This window comes from Hordeum vulgare, chromosome 1H (genome assembly GCF_904849725.1).
Source record: "Hordeum vulgare subsp. vulgare chromosome 1H, MorexV3_pseudomolecules_assembly, whole genome shotgun sequence".
Taxonomy (NCBI): domain Eukaryota; kingdom Viridiplantae; phylum Streptophyta; class Magnoliopsida; order Poales; family Poaceae; genus Hordeum; species Hordeum vulgare.
This window is the reverse complement of record NC_058518.1, coordinates 500815784-500831480: the sequence shown is the minus strand read 5'-3', so window position 1 is coordinate 500831480 and position 15697 is coordinate 500815784. Positions and strand designations below refer to the sequence as shown.

At 49.0% G+C, this 15697-nt stretch overlaps 1 protein-coding gene across 1 annotated transcript; it reads right to left on the bottom strand.

Moving 5' to 3' along the window:
* Positions 1 to 11869: 11869 nt before the first annotated feature.
* On the bottom strand, positions 11870 to 13454 carry LOC123419652 (putative F-box protein At3g25750). The gene has a single exon (XM_045107205.1). It carries the CDS (start codon positions 13427 to 13429, stop codon positions 12221 to 12223), a length of 1209 nt encoding a protein of 402 aa, XP_044963140.1. The 5' UTR covers positions 13430 to 13454; the 3' UTR covers positions 11870 to 12220.
* Positions 13455 to 15697: the final 2243 nt, after the last annotated feature.

The window sequence follows — 15697 nt, the reverse complement described above, 5'->3', positions numbered from 1 at the left end:
TGGGAGAAGTGCTTAGTTTTGGTTCAATCTTGCGGTATCCTCACCCACTGACAAAGTAGGGCTAGCGAGGCACGTATTACATTGTTGCCATCGAGAATAAAAAAATGGGGTTTTCATCATATTGCTTGAGTTTATCCATCTACATCATGTCATCTTACCTAATGCGTTACTCTGTTCTTCATGAACTTAATACTCTAGATGCAGGCAGGAGTCTGTCGATGTGTCGAGTAATAATAGTAGATGCAGAATCGTTTCGGTCTACTTGACACGGACGTGATGCCTATATGCATAATCATTGCCTTGAATATTTTCATAATTTTTCTCTTTTCTATCAATGGCTCGACAGTAATTTGTTCACCCACCGTATTATTTTCCTTCATGAGAGAAGCCTCTAGTGAAACATATGCTCCCCGGGTCTATTTTCCATATTATACTTTCAGATCTATAAACCAAAAATACGAAAAATATATTGCTACCATTTGTTTACTTTTGTTTTACTTTTAGTTCTAGCAATCTTCTATATCTATCTCTATCAGATCTCATCCTTGCAAATAACCGTGAAGGGATTGACAACCCCTTTTAGCATTGGGTGCAAGTGTTTGATTGTTTGCGTAGGTGCTAAGATTGGAGCATTGCTTGTTTCTCCTACTGGGTTGATACCTTGGTTCTCGACAAACCGAGGGAAATACTTATCTACTTTGCTGCATCAACCTTTCGTCTTCAAGGGAAAACCAGCGCAAAGGTCAAGAAGTAGCAGAGAGCGCGGGTGCACATACGTGATCGATGGGATTACTGTGGTGGTGATGGGGAAGGTGGGAGAAAGGCGGCGAGGTGTCATCCACCAAAGGGGGCGATGGGAATGAATGTAGCAGCAACGGGGAAGTGGGTAGAGAATGGCATGTGGTGGCTTCGACAAAGTGGGTGACGGGGGGTTTATATACCCGCGAATGTGCATGATTCAGGAGGGGAGACAAGGGTTGATTTGCCGCATGCGAGTGAAAACGGATGTGAAATGCAGGGGCGGATATTGGCTATAGAAGCGGCGGATGTGCGGACGACAACACCATTGACCGCTCTACGCGCAGGAGGAAGAGGCCGGGACGAAATTCAAATCCGCGTGAGTGATTGGCGGATGGCGCGCCCTCCGAACCAACGCTCCATAAATTATGCAGGATCGGGATATGATGCCTCTGTTAGAGTGGTGCTGCCTCAGATTGCTCGGATCAGGCAGGACCGGTGTGTGTGGGTCGGAACCGGCCGGAAGTGAACTGCGGTGGTCCGAATCGGGTCCTTGCGGTGGTGCCGTGGGAGAAATCCTTGCTCACCCATTGTGTGAGCCGACCACGATGGCGTCACTCTGGGGCGTCATATACCTTCGTAGAGGCGTGGTCATTGAGCTGTTCCGCATGGATCTTCTTTTGTGTGGTACAAGCCGTCTTGCTGTGGAGATGTGCTCAAACTCCGGGTGAGAACCTTGCATTAGCTTTGTTGATGTGGGCGGCAGCGGTGTCTATGGATGTCGTTTTCCTCGCATAGGTGCCGTTGTGGTGCTCGAGCACCTACAGTACATTATTTTGTGGCCTCCGGATGAAAACCTAAGATTGGGCTCGCCTGGTCGGATGATGGTGTTGTGTCCTCGACAACACAACCTCTTTGCAGGCATCATCTTGGAGGTCCAAACGACGGCTTTTGTTGCTACGTGTGCTTGAGGGTGCTGCGTTTGGTGGTGGTGGTGCGGCCAGCTTGGGACCGACGGTGGTGTGTTGTCTTCTTCATGTGTTTCCCTTCGGTTGTCCTTTGTGTCGTCTTCGTCGTGTTGTTGTGCAGGCTCAAGACACAAGTTGTCGTTGTGCTATGGTGAGCTTCGGGCTCTTGGTGTTGTCTCGGTTCACCTTTGCTCAATAATGACACAATGATGCTTTTCCAACCCGCTAATCGTCTTGACAGCCTCTCACGGATCTTCCGGTCAAGGTTCGTGTTAAGGTTCGACATTCGTTGATTATGGATGATCCTCTATTGTGCCGTGGGGCTTGGTTCGCACGCCTGTGTGGTGCGTTAGGTTATTTGCAGAGTCTTGGTATTGTGATCTCTCAATAGTATCCCACATCTACTTGTGTCTTTTATGATGTTGGTCTTTCTACCAGCTAGGTAGGTCGTGTCTTGGCTTTTTTCTCTCATCTTCTATTATATTGTTATGCGTACGTTTTTTGCCCTGGTTTTTCTCATAAGCGGGATCAATTTGTTTAGATTTTCAATCCGATTTTTCTTATAAACTGGATTAAAGTTTAAGAACAACATATTCAGGTGCCCCCCCCCCCCCCCCCCCCTCCTCCCCCTTCAGTTGACCATTTATAAAAAAAATTAGAGTGGCTTTTCCAACAAAAAACACCATTTTGACGATTATCATGCCGATCAACTCAATATGGGGACTGTCTAGAGTTGCTCTTCTCTCTTTAGAAAACGCTGAATGGCATTTTGAGTCGAGCGTTGCAGGACATGTATCGGTTTTGCATTATATATCCTCCTCCCTGAACGCATCGCACGTACGTCCACGCACGCTGGGGTTGAGCTGAGCACTGAGCAGGAGAAGCCCGTCCCGTGACGCACCGGCCGATGAAAGCGCGCGAGCGAAAGAGGATGGCGCGTGCATTATTGTAATGGGGATGCAGTTGGTGCGCAGACGAGCGCAGAAGGCGCGGCAGTAAATGGCACGTACGTACGTGCGTGCGGCCAGGGAGACGGGAGCCCGTGCGGATGCGTGTGTCGTTTGCTCAAGAGTTAAGTCGGCCGTTCTCGAAGACGATGACCGGGGCGGCCAGCCAGCGGAGACCCGATTCCGAACTGGAAGCGCCCGGCCGAGCTGGACCAGTGTACGTGTGCCGAGGTGATCGGTGAACTGGACGTACGCCCATCGGCATGGATGGGTTCGTGCCCGGTATCCTGCATGCCCGCGGCGGAGCTGCCGGCCGGCGAGAGAGCATCGGTCGGTCGAACCGTACGTCGAAGCGGCTCAATTTGCTTGGTCGTCGTTGGTGATGGGTCGCACCGGTGGTCGGTAGTATACTATGCGGGCACCGGCCCCGCCGCACGCACGCTTGGGCGTCCGTTTCCGCATGAAGCCCGGGGCGCGCGTCGCGTGCGTGTGCATGTTGACGTATCGGCTGTATGATGATGCCGTGGGCAGGCCCGGCATTTTCGTGTGCCCATCGATCCATGCATGGTTGACTGGTCACCTGCTAGTCGATCGCGTGCACGCACGCGCGTCATCGTCCTCCATGTGTTGCTTCGCCTACCCGGCCGGCCGGCCGTGCGGTGATGCCATGCGTTTGCCCGACCCCGGCGACCCGCCCGAAGCCCCAGACCGGCCGCATGCGTGCGCGCAGGTGAGGTGCAGCAGCTAGCTAGATAGCATGCACGTTCCTTCTGCTTAATTAATTACGGACATGCATAGCTAGGATAGAGGACGAGCTAGGAGGATGCGTGCGCTCGTGCAAGGTGCGACCAGCATACACACACTGGCACACACACACCGTACGTACGTACGCGCGCGTCTTAATGCCTTCCTCGTGTTCCTCTGCTGGCTCCAGTCTTCATTCCGGTCGTTGCACGCTTCCGTGCCATTCTTCCCCATGGACGCGCGTACGACGACACTGCGGAGCCACTACGCGTTCGACGCTCACTAACGTGGCTCAGTGCAACTCCCACTGCGAGCCGGCAGGCATGCATGCATGCATGCTTTTCCAGAGGAAGCCGCGGTGCAACGCGTGCATTAACTGCCTGCACAACGCGTCCATGGCGAAGCCATACTGTGCCCCAAGCACCGATCGGGAGGGCTTCTGCTCCTGGCATTTCGGGAGGGGGCAGAGGCAGGGCCTCATGCATGCATGGCATGGGGAACGAACGCACGCACGTACTGCTCCGTACTTCGTGGACGGAGGAAACTGCGACGGGGTGACCAACCAACCCGGGCGTGGTCGCCGTGCCTGCCTGCCTGCCTGCCATTGAATTTGAAGGCGCCCGCGTCGGGAATCGATTCTCCTCCGGCCTGAAACTTTCCGCTGCCGTGCCAGACGCGACAGTATTCATGGAGGGGAAGGGGAGGCACCGGAGAAACGCTTCTACCTCCTACAGGGAGATGAGTACGGTATATATCCATCCATCTAGCCCAAGTTATTAATGTGTAGAGTACGTACTGGGCGTTGCCCTTTGAGCTGCGTTGCATTGCACGGGTGAATACTGATATGAATTGTGCGCACAGACGCACAGGGATATGGGCCGATCAGTGCGATGAGCGATCAGAGTGTTCTCTTTCTTAGCTTCACTGCTCAGAGTTTTGGAGTAGATCGATCAAATGACTGGATATGAACCGGCCGGCTATCATTTAGCCATGCATGCACGTCATGTCAAAATAAGATAAACCAGCGTGATGGAGTTTTCTTTTCTTTTTGATCGGTCCAGCGTGATGGAGTTAGCACCAACTGCTAACCACCACATGCATGCGTGAACGTCATGCATGCATGCATGGTCTCCGAGCGCACTTCCGGGAAACATGGTTAAGTACTGGATTGAAAATAATAATATCATACTGCTGCTGCTACTACTACGACCTGCTTCTAAAATAAGGTGGAGTAAATGATGAATTGATGATGGTGTTTTTAGAGCATAGGTAGTAGTATAGCCAGATGCTATCTGTATGATGTTGTCATGTCATTTAAAGTTAAGCTTGTATCCAGTAAATATAATAATTAGCTACTAAAAATGCTATTTTATTAATACAGGATCCACCTTCCACCCTTAGGACATCTCCAATGGTTGTATGATCATCGTTGGTAAAATTGCCACATAGATGATTTTGATGACATGTCGCATAATAAAAGAAGAGAGAGAATGAAATCGTATGAACTTGAAGCAACGGTTCACGCACAAGCTGCGAAGCAAGCATGGTTATTTCTTCCATGTTTAGTGGACCCGCTTAGTTATTTTACATAAGATTAACATAAACTCCATTGAAAAGCTTGTATGATGTACTGTTGGTTGTTGATGTGGACACTTATACCAACGATTGAACATACGAACTGTTGAAGATGCTCTTACATACTCCTTCCGTCCGGTGTAGAGTGTACGTTTGGTCTTAAAATTTGTCCACAAAAGAGTGTACTTTTATCTTTCCAATGTACTTTAAAGTAGAAAAAAAACATTTCTCTCTCATCACACGATAATCAAGGCCAATAACATTCTACACGTAGTCTTCTTAATTTCTACATGCACTTAGCTCATTGGAGGTTGGGTAATTAAAGAGGAGAGAGATGGCGGCTTGCACCTTTCCAATGTATTTTTTACTCCATTTTATAATTTATCCTAAAAATGTCTATATGTACATTTTTTACCGGACGGAGGGAGTAATGGCTAGGAGCATGTGTTGCAGCTGGTCCGGCTCACTTTCTCTCTCCTCTACTCTCCCCTCCATGTCATCATAAAGTTAATATTTTAACGAAAACTGCGTTTGGTGGCCGAGCTTCATCGAGGCTTTTAAATTTGAAATTCAAATTTCATGAAAATTCATATTTTTACATTTCAAAAATTCTGAAGAAAAATACAGGAATAAGTGAAGGCGTAACACACATGTGTATAAATTTTCAGAAAAAAATACATTGATATGGGGGCTGTGCAAAAAAGACAAATCTGAGGATTTTTTACACATGACACTATTTATCGTTTCAGGTCATGAATTTGTCTTTTTTGTACAGATTGTATTTCAAGGTATTTCATCCTAAATTTTTACACACATACACATACCATCCTTCTTTACTTGCATTTAAAAAAAATAAACCAAAATAATTGAATTTAGAATTATTAAAAAATTTCGGCCTTCATGGAGGCCGAGCTCCAAACGTCCGCACTCATATTTTAACTTTTATATTCTGCTTATATAAATTAATTGTACATGCTCTTATACGGAGACATGTAGTAGAAAGATCAAAGATGAAAATAACATGCAGCTCGAAAAAAATTAGATGAAAATAACATGAGAAAAGTAAGCAGAGCAGACGTGTGCATCGACTGCTCTTGCATGCAGTCAAAAACCACCGTCCACCGCTACTACACTTCGTGCTCACTCCTCTCTGCTCCGTGCATATCGATCTTTGCATTGCACAATTCTATAAATTCTAAACGGCTTTTCGAATACAAGTCCAAAACCACTGCTACTATGCGCTTCGTTCTACGGGCACTAGTGTACGTCTGTCTGCTCTGGTCTGTGCACTGCATGTCTGCATACCGATCGTTGCACTACACGATTTCTAAATGGGCTTTCGAATTAACTTCGCGCCTGCCCTGTGTGTCTCTGGTCCATGGTTAATCCATGGCACGGAAGACATGGCTTGTCAGGTCTGATTTACTCGTGTCGCCTTCGTTCTCATCGGTGAAGCCGCGAAGGGCGCCAAGAAATTAAAGGCTTCGTCCGCTGCACAGACAAATGAGCTGAAGAGCCTCCAAGTTCAGTCAAACCACACGAATCTGCTGTGCCGGCGAGCCAGACTACGTGCGGCGCCTGGCTGCGGCTGCACCGCCGCCGGCCACCTCGGCGGCGAACGTGAACCGGAGGTTGGTTTTTCTTTTTCCCATGCGGGCTGGACAATGCAGGGAAAGAAACGGCTAGGCCCATCTACAACGAGTGAATCATGAGAAGTCCTCGATTTATTTCCGTAAGGGCTGCCCCGATTCTACCAAACTGGAAGTGAAGAATTGACTAAATGTGCAGAATGAGTCGCTGAATGAGAAATACTTGGGCCTGTCGACAGAGTTGGGACAGTCCAAGAATGGTTCTTTCAAGTATTTGTGTGATAGTGTTTGGGCAAAAGTGAAAGGATAGATGGAAAACTACTTTCTGCGGGAGGGAAGGAGGTACTAATCAAGTCAGTGGCTCAATCCATCCCTGTTTCTTCCATGTCTTGCTTCAGGCTACCGTGAGGATTGTGTGAAGGTATAACATCTATCATCCACCAGTTTTGGTGGGGGAGCAAGCAAGGGAAGAGAATGCCTTTTTGAGTATTGTGGTATGTCATCACGAGGCCAAAAAACCTTGGTGGTCTCAGGTTGAGGGACATGGAGATCTTTAATCTAGTCTTGCTATCAAGGCAAGCATGGCGGCTGCTGCAGGAGCTTTGAGTGCTCGTATTCTGAAATCCCTCTACTAATCGAACACAACTATCCTAGAAGTAGATCTTGGATCCCACCCATCCCAACTTTGGTGGGTTGTGATTGATGGAAGGAACATTCTGAACCTGGGCATTATTCGTCGCATTGGGAATGAAGCTTCAACAAAAATTTGGGAACACAACTGGATCATTAGAGATGTCTATTCAAGCCAGTCACCTCCTTAATCGCTAACCCACCGCAGCTGGTGGCTGAACTGATCGACCCGACGGGAGCTGAATGGAAAGAGGAATTGGTTCGCGAGGTACTATCCATCCGGAAGATTCCCATTTGTATGCGTCGACATGAGGATTTTTGGGCATAGTCGGAAGACGCTAGGGGGATTTTCTCTGTCAGGACAGCCTATAACCTTATATACCAAGTGAAGATGAGCAGGGAGGACTGGATTGAAGGAGCTAATGAATCATCAAATTTTGTCAATGAACACCGAGGCTGGGCGTCGGTATGGAACCTGCAGGTTTCATCTAAACTGAAGATCTTCGCTTGGAGACTAGCGCAGCATTCGCTCCCCTGGAGCGACGTTCTTTACCACCGGAATATGTTCCCCACTCATGTTTGTGCAGTGTGCGAAGCTGAGGATAGTTGGAGACATGCGCTACTTGATTGTACGCTGTCGCGAAGTGTATGGGCGCTTTCTAATGATGAGCTTGTCCAACATATGTTTGCTATGAGCGACTCTCTTCCGATGCAGGAGTTTACACTGATGATCACGACGCTATCGACGATATAGCTTGCAAGAAGAAAGGTTATTCATGAAGGAATTCTGCAAACTCCATATGCAACTCATTATTTTGTTGACAGGTTTCTTTCGGACCTTTAATGTATAGCTAAATCAGCTCCGAGTGCAACCCCATCTTCTACGCCTCGACCGACCGGGTAGATTCCACCGGCGGAGAACCACTACAAGATCAACACGGATGCCGCGATGCTGAGAAGGGGTGGCATGGGGGCCGTTGCTGCGATATGTCGTGACAATGTATTTAGTTATATTCAATTGGTGCAAAGTTTGTACATGGTCATTTTAAACCTAGCAAAAAACAAAGACCATGTTTTCAAATGTTTCTGTTTAAAATCCAATGCAGATTATACAAGTGTAAGCATGAGATTATCTCAGTGTTGCTTCACATGCAATCAATAGACGATAATTTTATGCTTCAAAGAAAAAATATTTTTATGCAATATGGATTTTTCTAAATATTACACGAACATTAATTATATAACAAACATATTTCATGGATTAAAGAACACATTTAAAAAAATGTTGGAGAATTTTGCATCTATTGGAATAGTTTATGTGAGTGAGTGAAAAGTTTGCTTGAAACACATAAACAAAAAATAATTAACTGCTAAAAAGTACCCAAAAAAGATATTGAAACCTGTCTTAAAAAGATACTCAAACATGATAATGAAATGTTCCACCATCCGTAAAACCCATTATTTTATATAAATAATAAAGAAGTACTATCAAAAGAATAATAATAGTAATAAAATATATAAATTATAAAGAACTCTTAGCAAAAAAGAATAAAATAAAACAAAGACTAGAGGACTATACACTAATAAACAAAATGAACTTATAAAATTGAAAAGTACAAGAACTAGAAAAAGGAAACTAAACAAAAAGAATACAAGAAAAAAGCGTCAAAAAACCCATGATATCTGAAATGGGCCTTGTCCAGGATAATAAAAAATTGTGTTGATGAACAATGAGTCGACATTAGGATTTATGTCTTTTGATGGGACAATAAGAAAACTGGCCCATGCAACGAGCGCTCCAGACCGGCATACTCCGGAGTCTCCACCTTCGTCGAGATGTTCCGGCCATCTCGCTATACGCCGATGATGTGATGTTGTTCTGTCACGCCACGACCAACGAGGTCAGGGCCGTGAAGGGCATCTTAGGAGTCTTTGGTGCCGCCTCTGGCCTGCATGTGAACTACGGCAAGAGCTCAGCCACGGCATTACATGGGGACGAGACGACTGCCGCCGTGTTGGAGACCCTGGGTTGCCAGATGGCGGACCTGCCCATCCCATACCTGGGCATCCCCCTCTCCACACGCTGCCTCTCCGCGGCCCAGATGCAACCACTTGTCGACACGGTGGCAGGCCGCCTCCCGACGTGGAAGGCGTGGCTCATGAACAAGGCCGGGCGACTGGCGCTCGTCAAATCTGTGCTAAGCGCCATTCCCACGCACCAAATGCTCGCCCTCGCCCCACCGAAGAAAACCCTAAAGCAGCTCGAGAAGATCCAGTGTGGGTTCCTCTGGCAGGGCGCCAGGCCGCCCACGGAGGGCATTGCCACGTGAACTGGCGCCGGGTATGCCGGCCGATTGAGTATGGTGGCCTGGGAGTCCGAGACCTCGAGCGCACGGGGCTCGCTCTTCGGCTCAGATGGTTATGGCTCTCGCGGACGGACACTAGTCGCGCTTGGCATGGCCTGGACATGCAGTTTATCCCGAGGAGCGCAACCTTTTCCACGCCTCCACCACCATGCAGCTCGGGGATGGAACGACAACACTCTTTTGGGAGGACCGATGGCTCCTCGGCCTATCCATCCGCGAGCACGCGCCCGCGCTGTACATGTGCATCCCCAAAAATCGCAGGAAATCTCGGACGGTGGCGAAGGGCATCCACGGCAACGCATGGGCGCGGGACATCCGCGACATCCTTGGTCTTCAGGAGATAAGGCAGTATCTCCAACTATGGCTGCTGGTATCTCGCACCACCCTTTCCCCTGAGCCGGACAAGCTTACCTGGAAATGGACGGTCAACGGAAGCTACACAGCTAGGTCCTGCTACCAAGCCACCTTCCACGGATCTACCGTTTGCCGCTCCTGGAAGCTGATTTGGAAGAGCTGGGACCCGCCGAAGGTCAGATTCTTTCACTGGCTCGCCAGCCAGGACCGCTGCTGGACTGCCGAGCGCCTTGCCCGCCATGGCCTCACGCACCACACTCGGTGCCTCCTATGTGATCAAGAGCCGGAATCTATGCAACACTTGCTGCTCACATGCCCTTTCGCGAAGCAGACCTGGCACGGAATCATGTCCTGGCTGCGTCTCCCGACTCCGGTGCCGACCAGGACGCCATGCTTCAGGACTGGTGGCTGCGGGCTCGCGACGCTACGCCACCCCTGCTCCGCAAAGCGCTGGCCTCCGTAGCGCTCCTGGTTCCTTGGATGATCTGGAAGCATAGAAATGCGTGTGTATTCGACCATGTAACCCCATCATTAGTCAAGCTAGACGCTGCGATCAAGGACGAGTCCAGGAATTGGGCTAAGGCAGGGGCCAAAGGGCTTAGAGTCACCCTGCCATCCTCCTGGAACGTTCATTGATTCACTTGTAACATCATTGTACTGGCCTCTTAGGAGGATGTTATCCCCCTATTTTCAATGCAATGAAACGCAAAGGCTTTTTGCGTTTTCTCGAAAAAAAGAAAACAAGAAAATGTAGAATAAAATAACTACAAAAATAAAATTAATTAATTAATTAAAAAGCGAAATAAATCAAAAAACAAAAAGTGCCAAAAAATAGCATGAAAGAATATGTTTTTGTTGTGCCCGCCTGATAGAAATGAGGGGGCATGCAAAGGATTCTTCCTTCTTGCAAAGAACAAGCGTTAGGATTTCCCTCTTGCAGATGAATGGACTAGCTCACATCCTTAACCATGCCCACACGGGGGGGAGGAGGTTCATGATATTCTTTTCATGGCTTTTTTGTTTTGATTAAAAATATAATTTGTAGACCATGTCAGACGGAAACATATTTTAAAACTTGTATAGTAGAATTTTAGAAAAGGTGTTTATATAAAAATTTAATAATATTTAAGAAATACATATGAGAGCAAAAAGGAAAAGGAAAAGGAAAAAACAAAAAAAATGGACCAATCAATGAAGCTTATTCTTCATTTTTTTAAGGTTGGGATACATTACTTTTAGGAGTAGATGGAAAAACTGAAACACCTTCTTGACTCCTTTGCCGGCTGTTAATAAATCTAGGTCCAGGTGTGCATACATATTTAGCATGAGTCTACCTACTTCGCTGAAAACATGACCAGATATGCACTGGAAATCACTTAGCTGATATGGTCCTGTTCCAAGTTTAATTTGTTCTGCAGGATCATGGCATGCGTGTACTGGACTAACAAAAGTTACAAAACTATTATTTTCTGGACACAAATGTGGAAAAGAAAATCTAAAAGAGTATGAATTAAGCAGAGGAGTGAAGTGCTTATAAGTAGCCTCCCAAATGAACTTCATCTCATTCTAATGGGTTCATAAGTAGCCTCTCAAATGATGCCTGGTGCAGCGCAAAACAACAACTACAGCTCATTCTAATGGGTTCATAATTAGCCTCTCGAATGAATTTTGTGCTTTTGAAATCACCGAAACAAGAAGGTGGCTGTCAGGTATGGCAATACCATTTCACTTCGACGTCGACCGATGAAGAGGAGCAATAAATTAACTGCGATTGCACAGATAAAATGCTTCCGAAGCACTGACTAGCTGAATCTCAAATCAAATCAAACGTAGCTCACAAGCAGCAAAACCACACAAGGTGCATTACAAGGTAGCAGTAATTTGAGCCCCAAAACAGACCACCATGCCAATTCATCGAAAAAAGAAAGAAAGAAAAATAGAGACCACCGTGACAAAGATTCAGATAAGCAATCATGCATTTTAAGATCTTTCATAGGCACATCAACAGCCACGCTACTAATCGAAAAACTACCATAGTAGTAGTAACCACCATTATAACTTCAGACAAGCACTGATTAACAAACAGCACTTAACAGAGTAACAAAGTTCAGATAGATAGTAGCAATACTACTAATGCATTTCACGGCTTGTAGGGAACCAGTGAACACTATGTCAACCACCAAATATACCACCATCAGATAGATAACCCTATGAGCAGGTTGCAGAATAACCCGGAACAACAATAACTATAGAATGGCCAGATAACTTGGGAGCAGCTTGCATATATATAGCATTATGACACATTCCCATCAGTCCTGAGGGAATAGCCATGCAGCCAGACGCATCTCATCGCAACGTTTCCAGAAAATATATGGATGAGGGAAATGGACAGCGTTGGATCTCATTCCATAGCCGCCGAACGAAGTGTCCTCATTGTCGTAGCAGTAGTCCATACGATTCTCCTCATCATCATCCAAGAAGAAGATATAATCACCCAACAGCCCGTCGTACTGAGACACAGACATGGCCCTGGAACACCTTCGCCCTAGAAACAGCAGTTGGTCAGCCCCCACGGTTGACACCTCGACCCACCGTGAATGCTCGAAGTCGGCCTTGAAAACCTTAAACCCAGTCAGTCCAGCAACAGCTTCACCAGGCTCTGCTCCAGGTCCAGGTACCCTGCAAATGATCGTCCTTCGTGCCATCAGCAACACCCCCTGCGATTCAACCAGGTAGAGCTTCTTGCAGAGCATGGTGTTGTCATCGAACACAACTGAATACAATGGAGGAGAATCACCCTCGATGACTTGTCCAATCCCAGAAACCTGTGGATCGCCGGTGCTATGGTCCTGGCTGATGTTCACCACAAGGAGGTTCTCGTCATTGGCAATGGCGTAGAGCTTGCCCTGGTAGAAGGCCATGTCTTCGAACGCCTTACACTGATCGTAAGCACGCACTGACCACGCCGAGGCCCCTCGCTGGCACAGTAGAATCTGGCTGGTGTGTCCAATGCCAACCAGTGCAGCAACAAGGTTTGGCGAGCACAGCATTATCTTACTTAGGTGTAGCTGTTCCGATGTATTGATATGCATCCATGTGACGTAAGGGTCGGCAACGTTTGACCCATCCTCGAGTGACCACTTAGCGACTGCATTTGGGGGCCGGAGTCGGATGCTGGAGAGAGCAGGGAGCGTGAAGGAGTCCCTGGAGAATGGATTGACCAGGACGCAGCCGTCGTCGCGTGGGAAGACGAGCCAGCTGCCACAGACACTCTCGTACCCTGCGAAGCCGCAGCCAGGGAAGGGATAGCGCTTAGGGTAGAAGATGCTGAAGAAGGTGCCGTCTGGGAGCGCGAGCACCGGCAGCGATGGGGGCAGGCCCTTCCGCGACGCGGCGGCACGCCACTGCGGGCACACCAGAGCAAAGGCGGCGCGGTCGGCGTACTGGGCGAGCAGGCTGAACACCAGGCCTGCTATGTCCAGCGGCAGGTCTAACCACGGCGACCGGTCTGCTTCCATGAGTCCTGCAAAGAAGCAAGAACAATCATCCAATGCTATCGTGCTTCGAACATCGCAACCGGTCAGTCGGTCCCAGACGCGGCAAGCAGCAATGCGTCGAGCACCTGGCGTGCATAGCCAGCGGACGCGGCGGGAGCAGCGAAGAAAACTCCGGTGAGCGAGCAGAAGAGTAGGCCGGCGTGTGAGGGGAGAAGGAGGAGGTGGGTACCGGGGGGATCGCGCCGGGGGCGGGGTTGATTGGCCGCGCCGGGGGCGGGGTTGATTGGCCGCGCCGCGCCGGTGAGCAGTCCGCCGATCTGGCTGCGGTGCGATTGCAGTTTTTCTTTTCTTTTGAGGGAGTGCGGTGTGGAAGCCCGAATGGGAGCGAGTGAGTGGTGACCAAGACTTTATATGGCTCAGCGTAAAATGCAGGAAAAGACTTTGGATCAACCGGCTGATTTAAAGGCCCGCGTCAACCTTGCGCTCGGCATTCCGATGCATCCTGATTTCTCCTAGCACACTTTAGCGCTCGCACTAGTACTTGCAAGTGGTTGTTTTAACTTTGCAACACTTCACGTGATAGTACTAAAACTGTTTCTTTTGTGTATATTGTCTTGAAAACTATATTATTGTGATGCAATCTGATGTCATGAGTGTCGTCACCGTGTTGGAAGGCGGTAATGTGGGGCGCTGAAGTGTTGCAAGAGTTTCACCGGTGCTGCAAGCAGTGACGGAGCTAGACGGAATATGCGGGGGGGGGGGGGGGGGGGGCGAAATAGAAAATACGAGTGTTTGGGGGTGGGGGTGGGGGCAAATACTAAAAAAGTTTGCATCTAAGTCCTTCCAATATTTTTTCCTTCACAAATTGGTCCAAAGCGGGGAGGGGGGGGGGCACAGCCCCCAGCACTACACATAGCTCCGCCGTTGGCTGCAAGACTATGTTGTGTGGTTCGTACCGCAACTCGATAATACGTGGGGCACCGTCATGCTGTAAGAGTGTAGATGAACTTTGGATCAACCTGTTGATTTTAAGGCCCGCCTCAGTCGCGCGCTCCTTGACGCACATACGCCCACCCCACGAACGGCAATCCTTGAGGATGAACTCAACATCACACTCCACACACGAACAGTACACCATGACTTATAGCCTCTCAATGATGCACCACCCACGAAACAAACTCCAGCAAGCTTTACGCGCATACGTGCGCTCCTGTTGAGTCGTCCACCCTCGTGCATGGAGCCACGAACTCTCCATCACGGGACTCGGTCTCCACATCTCGCTCCTCCGCTGCATTCGCCATGCTCCGCACTCCCCGGTCATCGCAGCCGTCGTGAACCAACACGAACAACGCGTCGGTTTCCAGCACGGCGATGCGGTCACCTCCTCGACTATCTAGCTAACAGACACGCACTCACTCACGCTACGTACACCGGTCATACACTGACCATACACTACTCGGACAATGCCCACACAATGGCGAGACATGAGCGGGCATTGCCCATTCAATGCCCGAACACACACACACACACACGCATGGCCACTGACCCGGTGTGGCTCGAAACAGCGCCGACACGCCCAGCGCATGCACGCACGCACACTGGCATGCTCACCCTGGCTTATTTGCTAACATTCACCCCTTAAGCCATAGCGTCGCCGCACGCCTCCGGCACGAGCCACCGCTAGCTGCCGCTACAGCAGCCCGTAGTCTCGTTTGCCGCCACGCCGCGTCACTGTGCCTCCATGATCGTCACGCCGAGCCGCCGCGTCCTCTGTGCCACCACGCAGGTCCTCCACGATCTCCTCGTCTCCATGGCCGTCGCGCGCACGACATCACACCGCACAACCGCGGACTCGCTGCACGTCGCGGTCACCACGCGATCGTCACACGTGTTGCCTCCATGTCTGCCGCACTCGCCGCGGACGCTACCGCGTGCCACGGTCCCGAACCTTGTAGCTCTGATGTCAATTGTTGACGCCGAGCCCTAGCTTGCTCCTTGCGTTGGTGCCCATCTCCCTCTCTCTCTCTCGCTACCTCTCTCTGGCACAAACCGAGGAGGAAGGAGAAAAGAATGAGGAGACAGAGGACAGGATGGTGTTTTCCGATGCACATATGCCCACCGCACGAACGACAATCCTTGAGCACGAACTCAACACCACACTCCACACACGAGCATCACATCATGACTTATAGCCTCTCGGTGATGTAGCACCCACGAAACAAACTTGTAATGCCCCAAGTGTGTAATTGCCATATTTGGAACTTATTGCATGTGGGTCCACCTTGCCAG

What these genes read in the sequence shown, in the direction of transcription:
- LOC123419652 (XM_045107205.1), bottom strand. Translation starts at nt 13,429, where the DNA reads ATGGAAGCAGACCGGTCGCCGTGGTTAGACCTGCCGCTGGACATAGCA.